This window comes from Gavia stellata, chromosome 19, assembly GCF_030936135.1.
Source record: "Gavia stellata isolate bGavSte3 chromosome 19, bGavSte3.hap2, whole genome shotgun sequence".
NCBI classification, from domain to species: Eukaryota; Metazoa; Chordata; class Aves; order Gaviiformes; family Gaviidae; genus Gavia; species Gavia stellata.
The window spans coordinates 17,709,284-17,730,116 of record NC_082612.1 but is presented as its reverse complement, the minus strand read 5'-3'; the positions used below and the strand labels follow the sequence as shown (position 1 = coordinate 17,730,116).

Genomic DNA, 20,833 nt, shown 5'->3' with positions numbered 1-20,833 from the left:
CCTGCTAGCCGTATTGTATGATTGACAAATCGTTTTTAATTCATGCACCAAAATAGTTCATTAAGATGTGCTTAATTTGAGTCCCAGCACTGATTTTTGTTACTACTTGTCATGTTACTAGTTATTATTTTTAAACGCTTTTCAGAACATTTTATTTCAGCTACAGTAGTTTGCGTTTCCTATTTCTTTTTTGGCCCGAGATGTTAATGCCTCCAAAGCCTTTTCCCCTTCTGTTCTTCCCCATTCAGCCCAAGGCACAAATGGATGCGTGGTCATTTGGGCTGAGGAATCTGAGGTCCCACATTAATGGCATCACGCATCGCGCTTCCTTGTGTCATCGGATGCAGAATGTGGCCTGGCCCATGTTACCTGAATGGGCCAAGTAGGCGTATAAGAAGTGTGTGTGTGTGTTTTTGTCCCGTCTCTACAAGATCTGCAGTTGCTAGGCTTCAGCAAATCCAGTGAGATGGATTTTAGTGCTTACATTCTCATTTCATAGGATCATGTGCGCTGCTGGCAAATCCAGAAACGGGCAGGAGACACGACAGGTTTGCTGTGTAGGAGCCTGCCTCTGGCAGGGTGGTCTGGCAGAGATCTGCTGTGGGTGACCTTACACGTGTTTCCTCTCCCACACGCAAATCCCACATGCGTGAGCATCCACATGTTTAAATGGTGATGGAAAAACCGGGGTACAAGGGTAATTTTACATCTAAATCTAAATGTCCTTTTCTCTGTTTAAGGAGATGCTCAAAAGCTGTATATGCTGTATGCACATATATGCTCTCACACCACCAATTTCTTCTGGGTCCTAAATGTTCTGTAGCTTCTTCTGATTCCGTTTCCCACAGATTTGCATCAGCAAATCAGCAGATTTGCATTTTTACTGTTACTTTCATTAGTAAACTTACCTTAAACTTGCCTTAAAAGAGAATCCCATCCTGTTTCCTGTCTGTGAAGTGAATGTAAACATACAGAATTAAAAAAACCCTTCTGGCATGATTGGCTTTTGAATAAACTGTAATATTTATGGACTGTAAATATTTTTTGTATGGACTGTATGGACTACTGCACTTTTAAATAGGTTTCCACCAAATCAAGAAAAAAAAAGTAGTACTCTCCACTATAGTTCTTTTAGGAACCTTTTTTTAATAAAGAAAATATTTCTGAAATACTTTAATACTGTATTTAATTTGCCTTAGAAAGGATAAAAGTGTAGTTTTAAACTGATCAATTTTATGTGTTTCAGGTAAACTGATACAAGTAATATTTGGACACTGGGATGTTGTAACCTGTCTTGCTCGTTCCGAGTCCTATATTGGAGGAAATTGTTACATTCTCTCAGGATCACGCGATGCAACATTGCTGCTCTGGTACTGGAATGGCAAAACTAATATCATTGGTGATAACACACGAGGTAAGCAAAACCAGTTTTATAAGGACGTTGGCTAAAAATGGCTTGAGTGAACAAAAATGTGCATGACAAAATTGTAGGTAACATTAATGTCCAAGTACAGTGTTTCTTTTTTTGTAGTTGTGATCAGTTCTCTTTTAAAGAATTGAGGGTAAACAGTGCTTGCTTTGCAGCAGAAGTAGAACTGATTTTTAAAGTTACAGGATACCAAACGTTAGAAATATGTTGGGTTTTTTTTTTTTCTGGTCATTCATTCAATTGGGAAGGTGTGGCTCCGGGAGTGAGAGAAGGGAACTCGTTTTTTATCTTTCCTGTTCAATCTGAGTAAATCTTTTTCTCTAAACATGACGATTTCATAAAATACCTGCATTTGAGTTGTTTAAAACCAGAAAGACTGTACATCACTCCAGTGTGGACTGTGTTCTATGCAACTGTAGCCTCATGCATACAGGTTCTCACAGCGGTGCCTTAGCAAGCTATAGAGTTGCGCAGACAGTGAATTTTAACTTAGCCTGAGGTCATTGTCATGAGATGTGTAATGGCCTGAGCAGGAGGTGCTTTCTTAGGTGAAAGGAGGACAGACCGGTGGGACAGATTAAAGAAGCAAGCTTAAAACTTTCTTAGTTTAACACTTTGGTAGGGTGCTACGTGCCTAATCCTCGCTCCACGTACTAGGCATTTTAATTGGTTCCAGTTCAAGCACCAGGGCTCATACCATATAACCAAACTAGTAAATTGGAGTAACCCTGCTTCAGCCTAATTCGGTTTTAACCCCTCCCCACCCAAACACACCTTGCACTTCCCAAAGCATTTAATCTCTTCCATCTTGCACCGTTTGTTTCCCGGGAAATCCCAAATCACTTTACTCATGAAGATTCTCTTTTAACTCATAATTTTCTATGGCAAACAATGAAACGCTATGACTGTTCAACCCTGCTGTGCCTGTACTATGTAACAGGAAAGGTAGAAAGTGAGCTTGTTGTTATGCCTGTTCCACCCCACACAAAATGTTAATTCCTGATCCCCAAAGCAAAGAAGGCGGCAGCTACGCAGCTTGAGAAAAAGCCCGAGTCAGCCACTTCACAGGAGTAAGAGGCTTTTGAGAGAGGCTGGTGAGAGCTTACGCACATGAATAGAGGGGGCATCATAGCCAAACAGAGGTCCTGTTCAGCCAAAAAGAAAATGCCCTGAAGAGAAGGGGCGAGAAACAGTATATTCTGTCCATCTTCAGAAGTGCGTTCGTTAGGTTTTCTGCTGTACGCTTAAGGTCTCCTCTGGCCCTCTTTAAATATTAGTAAAAAAATACCTGCTGTCTGCAGAGGACAAAATGGCCATCTGGAGAACAAGAAGTGGTGTTGTATCTGGCATATATTGCAATTACAACTGGCATACGATTTCATATAATGCAAACAATATCTGACATCTTCCAAATTAATAAATTTGGTAAAGTTGTGTGTTCCATACTCAAGCTGTTACTCAACTGGAGTTACCTGCATTTGAAAAAAAGAGGTGGTTTGACTGAAATTGCTTCCCGTGAACTATTTTGAAGAAGCACAACTAATTAATGCCAGAATGAATAGCTGAATTTAACTTGCGAATTACTTGATTCTGAGTGTGAAAACTATTCAAAAATTGCACAAGATATACAAGTTCGATTCACACAGTTACAGAATCTTCAGGCAGAGGATGAGAGCAAACGATCCCCATTATCCTTCCGACAGTCTGATTCAAGAGATGGGAGCTTTTCTGGCATGTGGCTAGCAGAATTTTATGAGCATCTTTAAATAAATATGGCTTTGCTTGACGGACAAAATCTCTGTGAATACTTCATACATATTTTGCAATTTATCAATTTAAAGAAAATGCAAACTCTGCACTATTTTTGCAGAGCTTGTAAACTTGGAAACTCCAAAAAGTCTGTGAAAGGAACTTAAGAGCTTGACAGTCAAGTGAGCTTGTAAATCCTAAAGAGCAAAACTGCCCTTTTGAGGGGGAAACCCTAAATATTTTACTGGAGTGAAGCAATGAACGTTTGTAGGTGTCTCCTTATGGTGTTTTCAAGGCCTGCAAGTGCAGCCCATCTTTGCAGATTCCTAGGCCTGTCCCGAGCTCTCCTTGTTGAGTATTTGCCAGGCTTGCCTGCTTTATGGACTAGACCTTGAGGCTATAAGCTCCTTTATGACCTTAACAGATCACATGCTGAGATTTTGGACCTAGTATCTGGCTAGAATAGGTAGATTTTGTTGTAATCTGTTCACTGTCTGATGCAAATTTCTAACGTGTTAAAATTTTGCGGTTTTCGAAGTTAACAGTAGGCTATTTTAACTACTGTTTAAAATCAAACAATAGCTACCTGGTAAGTCTTTTTGTTTGCAGTCCTATTAAACTCGTACTTTTAGGGACATGCAATGGCTCCTGTGTTCACTAGTTGCCATTATGTAGCTTTTTTTGTGATCTAGCATGCCTGGAAGCCTTTGTTATGAATTGGAATCTCATGGCACTATACATAGGCCTAGACATGTGTATAGTAAAAGACAGTTTCTGCTTCAAAGAGATGGTAATCTGGGGGGGTTAATTTTTCCCAGAAATAGCTTTCTATAGGCATCTCTGTTCAGTCAAATTTTTTTTTGAAAAGGCAAATAAAAAGAGCTGTTTCTGCTTAGTTCTGATTTTGTCAGAAATGGAAAGCACCAGCAGACTTGTTGGGTTTTGAGCCCTGTTACTGCAACTGTAACTTCCATCCATTTGTGGGATGCCAGATATTGAACTTGCCTGATGTCTTTCTGTATTTGAAGCTTAGGATTTTTTTACCTCGAAATATAGTTTATTCATGCTTTCAGTGGGCACTGTTCATTGGAATTTTAGATACTCTCAAAGTTGATACTTCTTTCCTATTTTTTTTCTTTCTCTATTTCATTATCTCTAATTTCAATCTTAAAATTACTTCACAGCAACATGTATCCAATGGCACTGTACCAAATCATGATGCCAGAGTAGTTTCAACAAAAATAATCTAAAACAGGAGCATTTCTTTCCTCCTTTCATAGTACCTGTTGCCTCTGATATACATCAGTCAGCAGACTAGTATGATCAAGCTAACCTAAACACTATCCCATTGGGCACCCGTTTCTCCACCAGTTACATTTTATTTAGGTTCCTTTATCTGGTTTCGTTACTATGGGAAGCGCTGATCTCTTGATCTCTGGCTGCATATATTCATGTTTTAGAATGGTACTTAACTCAAACTGACAAGCCAGGTGGGCTATGGCATACGTGATAAATAAGTGTTTTGTTTGATATTCTTTATCAAGGACAATTTTCTGGAGTGTATGGAAAAATTCTTTATGTTTTTGGTTTAACAGAAGAAATATGTTAGTGAAATACTCATTATTTGCTTTCTTTAATTTTTAACTTTTAAGCTGACTTCATAAAGAAGTTATACCTATGCAGTCTCACTGTCTGTTTAGTTTCTCCCTAATAACTCTCAAATGCATTGATCAATGCAAACCAAATTTGATGAATTTAAATCTCAAAGATATGAAATTCCTACATGGGACACATCTGCTGGAAACTATTTTTGTTCTTCACAAAACAGCTTGATTACATTTAGGTTAAGTCCTTTTTTCCTTCTCAAATTAAAACCTGAAATTCAAAAAATATTTCACCATGCTCTTTGATCAAATGTAGGGTTTTTTTCTTTCTAAATTAATTGTTTTTGAAAATGTAAAAGCATGGCAGTACTTTGCTTTGGTGCACAGGCCTTTTCTGATGCAGAAATGTTTCTGTGGACCATTTCTGACCAAGCCTAGGAATAATTCAGAACAGAGCAGAGGATCTGAAATAGTTGTATCCGTTCGAATAGCACTGAACCATTTTGAGTTCACATTAATTAGCATAATTTACTGTGGAGATGTAAAGTCACTTTGGAAAGAGTAAGGGGCTTTTATTTTTCTCTCCTTGGCATGCGGCTTGCTTTGGGGAGGTGGGGGAGGTAGGAGGGAGAGGAGGTAACCCTTCCCTTGGTACCCTTGAAGCCTGTGTGTGATCTGTATCACAAGGTTGGCTTTTGCGTATTTAAAGGCTCCGCTCTGCTAGCAAGGTGCTGCTTGGGGACGTGACACTGTGCTTCAGGACTTGGGCTATTCCTGAATAGGGTGGTAGGACGTGTAGAGGTTACTGGGAGAGGGAAAGATGCCGTGTTTTGCACTTGCCCAGCCTAATGGGATGGAGGTGGAGGGGAGGCGAGAAGTGGGGGGTGAGGGAAGGAACTATGTGTGATGGCTCCAGAAGAGAGCTGAGAGAATTCATTTGCATACGAATGGTGTGCATCACTTTCAGATCCCGCTCTCCCTTTGAAGCTCAAGTGGCAACTCTTGGTGTTTGGACATCTCCTAGGTTGAGGGATTACATGTTACTTTGTAATGACAGAAGGATAGGAAACAGGGTGGGCAGGAGCTATGGTCACCTGATGTATTCTCTTTTCCCAAAAAAAGGCTTAACTACACCAAAGCCATTCTCGACTGATGTTTGTCCAACCTGCTGTTACAAACTTTGGCAAATATGTTTTTGGGCCTTACAAGCCCTACCATTAGTAGTCTTTTCCCAGTGTTCAGCCTAGTATCCAGTTCTTTTTTGCAGCGGTTGAATTCTATCATTTCTTATATATTTATTCTTTGTGTAGAGAACAGATTATTTATTTCCTCCTTGCAACAACTTCCAGTTATTTGGATTACCATGACCTGCAATTCTTTGCTTCCAGATTTAATAACCCAATTGTTTCTGTCTTTTGCCGTTCAGTCATGTTTTTCTAGACCTCTCTTTGTTTTCTGTTGTCCCTCTCACCTGCAATTGTCTGTCTTCGTCAAAGTAGACCCAGCAATGCAGTTGAAGCCTTTCCAGTGCTAAGTAGAAAACAACCTGCTTTACACACCAGTACTTCTCACATCCCCATGGGATATCTTTGTTTCAAAACACCATGACAGTGTAAATTCCTTAAGTGTATGAGCCAATATAAATTTCAGTCTTTTCTGAAAAATGACTGTCTATTCAGTTGTTTCTCCACCTCTGTGTAGTTTGACTGGGGACTCTTGTCTTTAAACTTTCTGAATTGTATACTTTTTAGACCGTTTCTCCAGTTTGTCAAACTCGCTTTGAATTCTCATCCTGCCCTCCAGTAGACTTGCAGCAACTCATGTAATTTGCATTCTTGTTGTATCTAATTGGTCACTGAAGAAAATACTACAGTACACAGCCCAGGAATGCCCATCGATACATTTACCGTTTTGAGAATGAATAGCTTTCTGAATATTGCTTTCCAACTGGCTTTTCATCTGGTGTATAGTAGCATCTTCTGAACATGTGCTTCCCTGTTTTCCTTGAGAAATTGCCCATGTGAAACAGTGCCAGAGTCCTTACTAAAGTCAAAATATATGATGTCTCCCTGAACACAAGTCCTTTTACTCTGCCATTGCAAGAAAAAAATTGCTTTGACACGATTTGTTCGTAACAAATCCAAATCAGCTGTTACTCATCTCCTTGTTTTCTTCTAGGAAATGATGTGTGTGTGTGTGTGTATACATATATATAAAAAGAGAAATGTTCTGCCAGTATTTTTTCTGTTTGTTGGGATTAAGCACACTACTCTCCAATTTTTCCGCTTTCCTTTTCCTGCTGCTTAAACAACACAAGGCTTCTTTTAGTCTTGCAGAACCTCACCCAATATCCATAAAACAACAGCTACAACTCTGGGATTATTTAGTTTCATTTTCACAGTGTCCTCAAATCAGTATTATCAGGCCAACTGAGTTTAAAACTTTTTACCTCATTTAGATATTCTCTAATTGAGACAACAGTTCTCACTGCTGCTTTTACTTATGTTTGCTACCTGACCGCAGTTGGCCTTTTTATTGAAGACTTTTACTGAAATACTTCAAATGCACGGCATCATCTGTTGGTACTGCTTGCTCTTGATAATAGACCAATTTCTCATGAAAATGTAACATATTTTTGTGTTTCTAGAATGACTGGTATTCCTGATGTCATTGTTCATTGCATCTCATCTATGCTTGGCTATCCTGGTTTTGTCCCTGCTTGCTCATACCTTGTCTCTTACACTGGTTTAGAAAAATCTCACTTATTTTGATCTTTCTGCCTGACTTTACTGAGTTTACAGTCACTGGAGAACTTTCAGTTGTGCCAGCCTGGTTATCTTCTTGTCTGTCTTATCCTTCTCCTTCATTGGAGTGATTTTCGCTAGTATCCTTATCAACTTTTCCTTTGTTTTTCCGTAGACTTAACTTCTCATGAGATCTTACAGAACAATGTTTTGTATCTATCGAAACCTGTCTTCCCAAAATACTTCCAAAAATTATCTTGTTGTCCTTGTTGTTTCCCTTATAAAACATATTGAACACTCTCCTATCTTCGCCGCTTTCATGTAAGTTCCTTTCACCGCCATGTTTATGATCCCTTTTGCTATATTGGTTATAATCGTATCTAGAAGGTCATCTCTAGCTGTTGCTTATATATTAAAAATTGTCGCCAAATTGCTTGCTACACACATACTTGTATTCCTTTACCAACAAACATCTTTGTAGTTGGAATATCGCATTTTCTCCAATCCTTCTTAATGATCCCTCACCTATACCCACCAGGTAGAGGCCAATCAGATTAGTGAATGTCAATCTATGTCTTCAAAATTTTTGTTTTTTTCACTGTAATTATTTTGTTTGGATGTACTTTCTTGGAGAGGAGGTTTACAGTGGTGAATTTAATTGTCTCAATATTGTTTATGCTTATAAAATGGTTTGCGCTTATAAAATGGTAGGTGTTTCCATAGTCGTGGTGAAGATAAAGTGCTTTTCTGCTCTTCTTGTGCTATATTAATAGAATATAGAGAGACTGGTCTATTGCTTTCAAAATATCTACAGATTAGTTCGTAATTATTTTTTAGTTTTCATATTTTGAAAAACAAAGATCTAATTTAGAAATTTGATTTGCTTAATGAAAACAAGGGTTAACCGAGAAAAGTATCCAGTACTAATGAAATGTAGAATCTGTGTATAACTGTATTACTAATACTAATACTAATGTGATCTCTTCTGAGTTATTGCATTGATCTTCCACACATATGTGAATAAAACAAATTATATTACCTCTTTTATGTTAGCCCATAAAACTAGAAAATGTTACTCTCTGTATGTATCACATTTGCATCACGAGGATTATGGGGGTGCTTTCGTTGCATGGTTTTATATTTTTTAGAGGGTACTATATTCAGGTTTTCTGAAGTGTGTTAGTGAAATTAAATGCATTTAGTAGCGTAGCTGTTTAGCAGGGCACGTGTGATTTTGAACTAAAAAAAAACAATTACTGGATTTAACTGAGATTTAATTGAGAGGATTCGTTGAACTTTTACTATTCCTAACAGGCAGAATCTCTTCCTCAGATACAAATTTTTAAAATACATAATCTTTTCAATTTATAAAATATGAAATCTCCCAGAGGATTCAAAATGTAATCACCAGTTTCCTGTCTTGCCGAGGAACAGTCTAGCTACTATGCAAGCTACTTTTAAAAGAAGCTGTATTTTGTTTGGGTTTTTTATAGCTACAATTCCTAAATAAGTATTTGAATACCCAAAAGGCTTTTTATTAGTTAAGATTATTATTAAAATTAAAGCTATGGTCTTGAGTCTAGAGAAATCGTTAGTTTTGACTGTATTAGTAATCACAGCAAAATATAAAACATCTGTATCTCATCAACTGCTACACACAATTTTCAGTTTGAAAATCTAAACTTTTTGTAAGTGAGTGCTTGATAATTAATTATTCAAGTGGATAATGCAGGTGATTTAAACTTTGAAAATATGTCCTGATGAGCATCTTTGTGTTGGTCGATTAAAAAGTAATGTCATAGGTAATAATTTCTTTGTAGTCAGACACACTAATCCTGTAAACCTGAATTCTGTGAAGATTTGCATACGTGCTTGCCTCTGTACGCAGTGAACAGTCACACTGATTTCAAGCAGGTCATATGTCTGCTGTTAACTTAGTAGCAAAAAACCCTCTTCGCCTTCTTCCCCCATCCTTATCCTCGTCTTGAATTAACCTACATCTTCATTCCCAAGTTTCTGCATGATCTGGACTTTTATTTTCAGTTTCAAAACCAATGATAATAGAGAAGATAAGGTTCCACATTTCTAAAGGATGTTTATAGCATAAATAGTTAGAATTTTAATGATTATTTCCTAAAAAAAATTTAAAAATTTTGGAAGTAGTTTGCATAACAACTTCTTTTCTTAAAAAACTTAATTGGGAAGTAGTTATAAAAATCTTACCTGTCAATGTTCCCTTTTGCATTTGTCATGCTAAGTAGTAGGGGTATCAAAATGTCCCTAAATCAGTAATCATGTTAGGTAGTAATGGAAATTCTGCTATTATTGTTCATTTCTGTCAAATGGTGGTCTGCCATAATAGCTAAAAATTTACAGAGCCTCCAAATACTAAAATACGTTTGGAATTGCTGCAGCTGTTGAGGCGATAGATGCCGTTCACCGTAGTCAGTCCGTTAAGAAAAGAGTGTTGCTCTATGATAGTACAGCACTGAGAGTTGAAACACAGTCTGCATGTGCTCCCTTCTGTGTTCAATAGCACATTTATTTTTTACCCCTACACACATTATACTATTGTGTGAGTCCTTCTTCAAAAAAAAGCCAGTAAATAATTCAATGTCATTTTAACACTGTTTAACTGCAGACATAACAAATATTCTTTGTTTCTCAAAAATGGCTGGACAGAGTAGCACAATGTTGTATACAAAGCAAGAATCCTTCAGCACCATCTGCTGGCATTGAGTTGAAAGCTGATCTTGGGACTGGCTCTCCAAAGCGCACTGCCTAGTAAAATATTTAAAATATATACATTTCCACATAGTTGGTGGGAAAAAAACCCCCTCATTTGTGGTATAATTTTTATCCTTTTTATTAAGATTATAATGAGAAAATACAATGTGAATTTAAGGTTAACATACGAACTGAAATAAAACTAGGTCAGGAGTGTTCTGTTAAGTGCAACTGTAAAAAGTAATGGAATACTTTTTTCTTTTTTCCTAGAGCTTTAGCAAGTGCAATATTAAATTTTTCTATTCCTGTTGTAAGTCAAATTCAGTAAGATTTCTTTCACAGAGAAGACCCACGGGGCTTAGAAAAGTATCTGTAACGTGATTTGAAAAGGGTAGCAACCACTAAATATTCTTCTACCTAATGTTTATTGCATTAGTTAATGTTGGTTTTGAAAGCCTCGTGAAAGCTTAATGGACAGAGGCCCTGATGCTGTAACTGGTCCTACAACTCCCGGTATCTTCACAGGGCGGCGTTGCAGCCGGTACAGTAAGTCCTGAGACTATCTGCGTGAATCTAGAACAGAGCCTTAAATTACACAGCTACAAAAGGTCACTGTTGTTTCTTTTTGAAACTGTTACACATCGATACCTCAAAGAGGTTGAGGCCTCATTCCTCCTCCAAGAGGTTGAGGCCTCATTCCTCCAAGTACTCTATAAATCACATATAGATGATGGTTCTGGCCTCCAAATATTTAAACTGAAAAAAGATGAGGTATAACAGGTGAATGAATTCTGCTATATCTGGAAATCTGCAATGATGCTGCATAAGCAATATGATTTTGTATTTATATAATGCCAAGAAAGTCATGTCATAGATAGATACGAGGTCAAGGTCTTCATTGAAAAGAACTTGCAATAACATTCACTGATGGTTCGGCAAGCATTTAAATAGTCATAGTGATTCGGTACTGATGAGCATGTAGGTTTGTGTGCTATACATATTTGTTTTGGCTAAAAGTACATCCTACAGTGTTAGGCGCAGCATCTGTATCATCCTTGTGTTCAACTGGCTGAGAGAGATTGTGTTTCAGGATTTGTCAATCCGAGTAAGTAATTGCGAGTAACATTGTAGAGCAAGCTTTGAGGCGCAGTCCAGACGCAAGCGAAGGCAGTGTGCATTTCGAGACTGGAAACAGAGAAGGAGTTTGGATGCTGCTTTTTTGGCAGTATCCAGCTTCAGGTGTCACTAAGACTATAAGCATGAAATTCTCCAGAAGGATAAGGATATTTAGTGCTTCATGATGTAATGCAGACCTTTGAGTTCCAGGAAAAACAATGCTATATTTACAACTTGTAACTAATAGTTGATGTGGTAAACGGAATTATATGCATATGGTAAATGAATACAGCCTTAATGTGCACCATATGCATAGCGGTGGGATGATGTACTAATATATCACGTTTATTTACCTTGTTTGGTTGCTGGGAAAAATAACCGTTCAGCTCAAAGTCTAGAGCATGTAAGACAGAACAAAGTAATGCAGAAGATACAATAATTTATGGTCTAGAATAAAATTACCAACTTAAAAGTTATAAAAAGTATTTGGTCAATACAGTGATCCTGACTCGGGTTGGAAATTAACTTTGTAACTGTTTCTGGATCTAAATTCTATTAACCCTAGCGTCACAGAGATAAGCATTACTCCGCTGAGTGCAAGAATACTATGTGTAATTAGAATTATGGCCTGCTTCATTGAAAAAGTATCTGTTTTAAAACAGTTACTTTTAAAAAGACAGCTAGTTTATGTATGCTCTGGACTTGGTGTATGCCATCGGTATTCCCAGCTGCATCGATCTGTGAAGGTGGTTACCATCTATCTCGTGCAATATGCTACTGGTGCATCGGTTTGAAATGAACTTTACAAAAGCAATGAAATAGCTAAAGCACAGACTTTTATACATGCTGTAATGGAGCAGTATTATTATGCAGTGATATGTTTTTCTTATGTTAAACAAAAATAAGTTATTTTAATATATTATTTTGATAGCCAAAAAACCCCAAACCACACAAAACTGCCAAATTGAGCTGAATTCTCACATGAAACCTCTCATCTCAGATTATTTTCTGCCCACGGTGTGAAATACTGTATCAGTTTCAACTAGTGGTCAGTTTTAGCACATTGTAAGATGTCTTTTATCTTCCAACAATTCCGCAGGAGGTGCTCTTTCTGACTGAAATAATTGCTTGATGGGTTGTTGCCTTTTCTGTTGAGGTTTGTTGGGTTTTTTTCTTGGACTTGCTAGGTAATGGGATAGTTACAACTATAAACCACAAGAGAGAAATACGAAGAAAATACATTATTTTTTTAGCATAAACAAAAAGAGCCCCTTCATAAAGCTGGTTTAGAACATTCTCAAACAAAAATGACAGTGTTTTAAAACTTCAAAGCTGATATTTAAGTAGCAGTTTATGAAGTCGGGATGGTGCAAATACTACAGTATTAGTGTACACTGACCCTGAATATTCACCTGCAGATACTTTCCAGGGGCTTCAAAAAGGTCTGTGTCCGGTGGGAGGAGTCCTGCTGAATGACTTCCAGGACTTCCAGCAGATGAATCCCCAGTAAGGGTGAACTCGATCCAGAAAGCTTCGCCTTGCACATGGCGTAGGAATTGAGAAGCTGGGGACTGTTGGCTTTTAAAATCCCAATTGTAACAGCCAATTCATGAAGGCCTATTAAATCTTTTTCTTTACTGTGTTTATTTTGGGAACATAGCAAACCTGTTCCCTTGACACAATGTGTAGGAAAAATCCCATGTTAGTACTGACTAAATGTTAGTCACTTGTTGCACAGCGTGACTGCGGGAAGGCATACAGCAAGCCTTTCCTGCCTTACATTTGCTGAAATGAGTTGTACAAGATGAAGCTAATTTTTTTTTTTTTTTTCCTGAACAAACGTAACAGCACTACTGCATCTTCTGCGTATTACGTTTGCAGATTTTGCTTCGGGATTGAATGATAGGTTGTTCAAAGGTATTCTTCCTTTTTCAGAAAATGTACGGTTGAAGTGTTTTTTGCAAAACCAAAACTTGCATCTAGGCATAAGGTTGTACTTTTTGTTGTAAAAAAAGTGAACAGATGGGAAGTCGTTTGAAGGAACTGGAGGAAAAGCTGATGGAGTGTCATGTGAAGAACCGGACAACGATGAAGTTCCCATATAATATGAAAAGGTTACATTGTTACATAAAAACGCATATTTACAAAGGAAAGATTATTCAAACTGAAGTTTTAGGAATACTTCAGTAAGATTGTGTGGCATCGCTTTAGCCTTTCTGCGCCAGTGAAATGGGTTTTTAACCAGTTGGCTGTTATTTAAATGTTCACTGTGTGTGATCTATAAATGATGTTAATATACAGCATTTATCTAACAATTGACAGTCGTCACTTTGATGTAATTAAACTCTTGAAACTCGCTGCATAACCAAGATAGAAGTCTAGCAGCAAATTAGTCTTCTTGATTTGCTTACATTTTACTGAAGGCGCTTTCGTCCAAATGCCATGTATTCTATAAGTACATTTTTACTTCTCGAATTGATTTCAAACCTTTTATTGTTTTCCTCAATTTTTATCATATGGAGCAACTTCAAAATCATGAAATTTATACAATGATTTTTAGAAGACTTTTCTTACATGTATCATTTGGTTTGGTTGACGTATCCCTCTGAGAAAGTACTCCAATCACTAAATTTCGCATGAAGTACGTAAAAGATAGTTAGATTAACTGATGCTTCATTTAATTCAGATTTTATATTGACATAAAATCAGATAATTAATTTGCCATTTAAAAGTGCCCTACAGCCTCTGCAATCATAGAATAATAATTTAGAAGTGACTGTTTAACTGTGACTTATAATTAACTGTCTTCTCAGCATAAAACATAAAAAGGAGCGTTCCCAAATATTTTATACTTTAATGTGTTGCGTAATATTTTCTCACCCAGAAATAGTAGGAAGTGTATTTCATATTTCATTGTGAGATAAGTTTTTCAGTTGGCCTCTAGTTTGATTTCTTTTTAGGGAGGGATTTTTCTTTAAGTGAGTTCCTGTGTTTGGCTCAGCTCTTGCAGCTTAGTGCTGAAAATATGGAAAGTGGTCTTTTTAGGAATTTAATGATGGATTTAAAATGTCATGATCCTGTTTTGTTTCGTAACATCACCGAAGCTGAAAAAATAGCGGAGAAAGACGCAGCAATACAAACCAATTTCTTGTTATCCAGTAAGGCGTATCTTCTTCTGGATGTCATTAAACTAGAAGAAAGTTTTGACTTTGCTATAATCCCGCTGTTCCTTTTTAAACGTAGTTTCCAAACGCCTAACATTTTTTTCACTGAAATATCACCATAAGCTGACGTGGTATCATGTGCTCTTCTTTTATCTTCTGAAGCTTGAATTTTATGATTTAAAATGTACTTTAGTCACTTAAGGAAGAGTGATATTTTATGCTGTTTTCTATGGGAAAACAGCTTTGTAGAAATTATTTATTGGAATGTAGGAGAGTTCTTTTGAAATAATTTGAATGGTTACTGTAAAGGTAAAGTATTCTGTCCATTACTGGAAAATAACTTTATGTATACCTCTTGTGACTTAAATAAATCATTGACGACATTTGTTGCAATGTGAATGTGGCATTAAGGTTCTTGCAGCGTTCAACTTCAAGTAGCAATCCAGCAACGGTATAGACTAAGGATATTATTATATACTATGCTGAGAAAAGCACATCTGTAAAACTGTTGTGTCTTGGTTATTAGTGCTAGGATCTGAACTATCTTTAATCTCATTTGACTTGTTCATCTTCCTTAAGGATCTCCATAAAGATGCACTGAGTATTCTTTTCAGTCCTTAGTTAGGGTTTGCATCAGTGGTCGTAAACCTGCTTAGCAGACAAAGACTCTTTTCCCTTTGAAGTCCCTTCCCCAGCTTTTCAAAAGGTCTGCAAGCCGGTTCCCCTAAAACAATTCAGAAGAGTTTGAAGTGGTGCCCCTTAAACCAGCAACAAAATAAAATTTTCTCTTTGCATTATTGAAAACCATGACAATCTTCTGAAGCAATAACAGTTTAAAAGCTTTTAAAGAAATCTGTTCTGCTCTACGACCAGCTTTTAAGTTGACCCCATTATTTGGAAAATCAGAGGCTTGGAAACCCCTAAATACTTGACATTCTTATCAAAGGAGTCAGCCTGACTTTTCACAGGACTCTGCTTTTACAGTATTTATTCAAGTCCTAATTTCTTTAAAGATACTATTCAGATTCCTTTATTTCTTTTTTGCATTCAAGTGTTTCTTCAGAAGAAATGTAATTTAGTAAACAGTTGATAAAATTTATGAAACACTGACCCTGCCACCTGTAGATTTATACTCTGTTATGTTTGAAGTCAAGTCCAAATTCCGAAAAGACTGCGAGCATTACTTATGTACTTGTACTTTTCTGTGGACTGTGATAAATATACATGCTCAGTTTCTACTTCTCGTTTTAAGAATCTTATGTATGCAGTTACTGACAGCCCAGCGTAAGTAGAGCCTACGTTGCTGTAAGCAATAAGTTAACTATAAGGATTTTGTTTATCTGCACCTCCTAATAATTCATTCAGACATTGCTTCTTATAAGTCTTTCTAACTCCAACATCTTACATTCGTTACTTCCACTGCAATGTTGTACATTTAAAACTTCTCTGATTTCAAAAGTTTCATTAACGTGTGTAGCATGTAATTAGATTAATTCCTTGCTGATCTATGCAAGTATGTGTTAAATGCAATTTCTGAAAGCAAAAGCAAGCAAAATAAAGGAATAAACCCAGAATTCTAGAGTTTTGCTAATGTAAGCAGCTCATTCAAAAGAAAACAAGCTAACAAGAGCTTTAAATGCACAAAGCTGCCTCTTTTTTTATGGCTTGGGGACAACAGGGAGAAAGAATTGGGTCAACGAAATTAAACTGTTACTGGATAATAAGACTGTTATGGTTGCTGTTACATTTTCCCCTAAAACTGCAAATTTGTGTCTACACAATGTTCATTTATGAATCTTTGAAGGTGCCTGCCCCATGGTTGGGTGAGGAAAGTTCAACAGAGCAGACTTTCTCTAAAAGTTTTGTGAGCATTGTGGGATCAGCCACCTGAGGAGTACCTAGAGGTCATGACGTCTACCCTTATGCTTCTAATTTGTTGGGAGTTTTTCCTTTGCTTCTGAACTGTCTGCCATACTTCCTGGGTTTGAGTGTGGTTTGCCAAACATCATACGAAACAAAAGCAGTAGCTTTTAATGGTTATTTATTAAGAGATAAGGGATAATTCCGCAAGTTGCTCCAAAGCGTTTTCAGCTTTAAAATGCTGGTAACATACGTGCATGTGTGTGTGTGTGTATATGCACACATATATATTTAGTATATATGTATATAGCTAAAAAGAAACAGATTTATTTACTTTTCAAAATTTCATATTGTGGCCATAAATTATAGAGTATAACAGTAACTGCAGAATAAATCCAATTTTGAAAGGTCAAAATCCTTGATTTGATACTTTGTCGTAGATTATGACCTTTTCTAAAAAGCCATTTGAATGTGGCAGGGACACTCTGGGAGGTGTTGCAAATGGTCTGAGTAAAATTATGAAATATTGAGAGTAAGCTAAGCTTTTATTTCTGCAAGCCCAGATCTACACTTCTTTTCCACACGAGTCTCTCACTGTACGCACGCAGGGTCTGGGTCGCTCCCTGTTTTAACAGATTTCCGTAATTTCTAATAAGACCCAGTACCAGTGTTGCTAGTACTGTTGAGGCTCTACACGGGCAGGCTAATGACATTATGCCGGTTTTATCTTTTAAAAAGTTACAACCCCAAATATAATTTTAATGTTGCGACCTTAGTAACCGATGGAGTCACTTGGCCCTATTATTACTCTGTCTCTTTGCAAAACCATCTCCAGTTTTTGGGGTAAAGAAAGTTTGATTTTCCCACTGCTTTACTGCCTTGTTGGTATCTTGCATATCATCATTTATCGTGAAGCGAAACTATTCTTTGCTGCTTACAAACTCGTCTAATACTTTTTGAAACTACCTGGTAACATTGCCTAAGATATATTCTATAGAGTTTAAATGCTTCGTAAAATGCTATGAATGAACTAATTATATGGTAATACAAAAATAACACTGTGGTTTCCATGAAATGCTAGCACTTTTGAAGAGTCCAGCGAATGACCTGTGAGTGAAGTTATAAAACTATTTAAAGAGTTTTATAGCATTTGCTTACCCTTTCTGTGTCTTGACCTGGAGAATATTTTATTTTTCTTTCTTTGCAACGTGCCAGTTGTACAATTTCTTTTCTTTATGGTATCCATGTACGTTTGATTACAAAGAGAATCTCAGAAAAATACAGTTTTATTTGTTCTTGTTGCAGGGAAGTGTCTTAATAGGAGCAGCGGTAATTAATGTTGGCTTTGGGTATTTTGATTTTGCAAACTCATCAGAAATTCATACTGATTATGTTCCAAGCTCCACATTCTTACAAGGAGCTAGACATCAGGCTGAGGTTTCGACACTGCTACTAGATTAAAATAAAACCAGTCAATGGATGTTTTACTTAATCTTTGAGCACCGTAGGTATCTCCTGTCGGTACCTGTCATTGTGTTCACTTATGCCTGTTAGAGGAAAAGGTGGTAATTGACTACGATCTCTTCCTCCACACAAAAAAAAAAAAAGGAGGGGGAGATGGAGGGAGGGGAAAACGCAAATCTGTGTGCTCCAACTTCTGTTTGTTTTTACTACACACCTGACTTCAATATAAATGCGCGTTAGTAAACGTGCAGGGTGAATTCCTGTAGCATACTGCTGCCATCCTACGTAGATATGAGTCCAGAACAGCCATATGCAAAGAGTCGATAGAATTGATTTGTAGGGAACATGAACTCGAAGAGCAAGGAAACTGAAGACGCTTCAGTGATTGAAAGCAGTGGTTTTAGAAAGAGATTGTAACAAAGGATTGCTTTTATTGCTTTTTCCTTGAAGGTGATTTTGCAACTCCTCGAGCTATTTTGACAGGACATGACTATGAGATCACCTGTGCTACCATTTGTGCTGAACTCGGCCTGGTAATAAGTGGTTCCAAAGGTAAGGTAGCTGTTGTCATTTCTGTCTGTTCATGAAGCTATAATCCTAATGCAAAAAGGAATATAGTCTTAGATGGCAGATTTTATTAACTTTACGCTGGTTTTATTTCTAACCTTTTTTAGTTGCTATGGAATTTGAAACCTCTTTTGAAACACGTGAAAACTGAGGATTATTCAGACATTTACCAGAAGAGGCAACCACATCAGTTTCCCTATCATAGCCTACTGTTTGTTTATCCAGTGTAATTGCATATAGCATCCACTTGGATACAGCTCTTGACTGCCAGGATGGTGAAGAATGTTTGTTGTGGATAACTTCTCAGAAAGGGAAGCAAAATGAGTTTCAGGAGAAAGAGAATGTGCCGTCTTGTTTGTTTGATGAAGGGTATATATAAACTACCAACTAAAATTTGTAGTAATTCTGTTCAGGCTCTTTGAGCTTAGCTACGAAGCCTGTAATATGCCCAATTGGTGTTCTCAAAGGCCTGCTTTTGGCAGGCGAATTGTAAAGAATGGTGTTGATTCCCTGGATATTGTTTATCATTTTCCTATTTGCTGGTCCACATTTATTTTTAAACTGGAAATTTCTTAGAATTAGGATCTTTCAACTTTAGTGTTTCCAAAGTAAGAGACGCTTTTTCAAAGAGACACTTTTTCAAAGTTAGGTGTACTTGCCATATGTACCTCTGTCTGTTTCTGGTTTGTGCATGTGAACACATGTGGCTTACATGCAAATCAGGTATTTGTCCAAATATATTAAACCCAAATATTTAGGGGATCATGTATGGGTTAAAATCTTAATATGAGAATATACACTTTCAGAGTACCTACGTTAAGTAAATTTGTTACACTTACCTCTTGTGTGTCTTCGTATTGTGAAAATCTCATTTTAGGATTCAGTACATTTATTTTTTGTGCTCTCAAAATTAACTGCTATCGGCTTTAAAAGAAAATCCACCAAAGAATATCTGTTAGGTCTCTAACTAGTTTTGATACGTGCTCTAAAATCCCTTAATACAAAGCTTTTAAGGGATAAGCTGTTCATTTTACTCTCTGGCACCCTTAAAGTCATAGGCTATCCACTTAAACATAGTAAAAATTATTATAATGGATTATAGTAGTGATTACCTAACTAGCAGTCATTACTTATTATTTGATATACGATGTCTTTAAATGAGGATGTGAATCAATAACTAGAGATTTTATTCTGTCTCATTAGAAGGGCCATGTCTCATACATTCTATGAATGGAGATCTACTGAGGACATTAGAAGGTCCTGAAACATTAGAAGGTCCTGAAAACTGCCTGAGACCAAAACTTATTCAAGCTTCAAGGGAAGGCCACTGTGTCATATATTATGAAAACGGCCTCTTCTGCGTATTCAGTGTGAATGGAAGACTTCAAGCCACTATGGAAACGGATGACAAGATAAAGGTGAGTGTACTCAAATGTGTGCTAAGGACGCTCGGTTGTGGTATCAGGAAAGGCTATCGATGTTGGAGTTACGTGGAGACTCTTTCTATAGCCAGGCCGTAGAAATACACGGTATTAGACCATAACAGCAGCATTCTGAAAAAACTGTAGTTAAGGGGACCATGTGCTCCTAATAGTACTGGTTTTAATTTTAAAATAACTCTGTTCATGTAGTAAGGAATATCCAGTAGGCATTTCCTTGAACTGAAGACTACAAATATTACTAATTGCTAACCAGGAGAGGCGGGGCTACTTCTTTACTTCTGAGTTCGAAGGCAGGAGGTCATTGGACATGCTGGTTTGGACGTTGGCTTTCCCTTTTTTGGCATCTCTGTCTACATTCCTTCATCTTAGCTTGAGACAGCATGTGTTGTGCTGAGCTTCAGGAAGTTTATAGGCATATGTCTATATTTCAACTCTTTAGCCCTTTGGCATTTGCTGAGCAGGCAGCTAGGTTCCTCATTGTTAGCTGTAAGAGACATGGAGCAAGTCCAATACTATGCAGGAGGCATTTTAAGCTTATGGTTTTATGGAAATTATTTGATAATACAAAATGCAGGTCTTTTGACAGTTCCTATGAAATAGTACCTGTGAAGCAGAGCAGAACCTGCCAGCTATACTGCAGCAAAGCAGAAATGTCAAAAGAATACACTCCTTGAATTAAAAATACTCCCACTTTTTCCTTGAATAAGAAAGAAAGGAAAGGGAAGGGAAGGGAAAAAAATGAACAAGCATTACCAAATCTAGTAGAAAGTTACAGAATGCAGCAGAGACCTGAAGCAAGATCCCATTGCTGGGTCAGCATTCAGGCTACCTGAATTGTCTGAAGTTATGGTCTATGCCAGTAGTCCTGGTCTGAGGGGCACAGAATCACAGAATGGCTGAGGTTGGAAGGGACCTCTGAAGATCATCTGGTCCAACCCCCCCTGCTCAAGCAAGGCCATCTAGAGCC

The 20,833-nt window shown here is 37.3% G+C and overlaps 1 protein-coding gene across 1 annotated transcript in view; it reads left to right on the top strand.

The window, feature by feature from the left end:
- LRBA (LPS responsive beige-like anchor protein) overlaps positions 1-20,833 on the top strand; it is a 426,037-nt gene that overhangs the window by 396,402 nt on the left and 8,802 nt on the right. The window contains exons 56-59 of the mRNA XM_059826740.1: positions 1,247-1,414; positions 10,125-10,127; positions 18,308-18,409; positions 19,628-19,842. Coding sequence (XP_059682723.1) covers positions 1,247-1,414; positions 10,125-10,127; positions 18,308-18,409; positions 19,628-19,842 — 488 coding nt within the window. The remainder of the gene's footprint in view (positions 1-1,246; positions 1,415-10,124; positions 10,128-18,307; positions 18,410-19,627; positions 19,843-20,833) is intronic.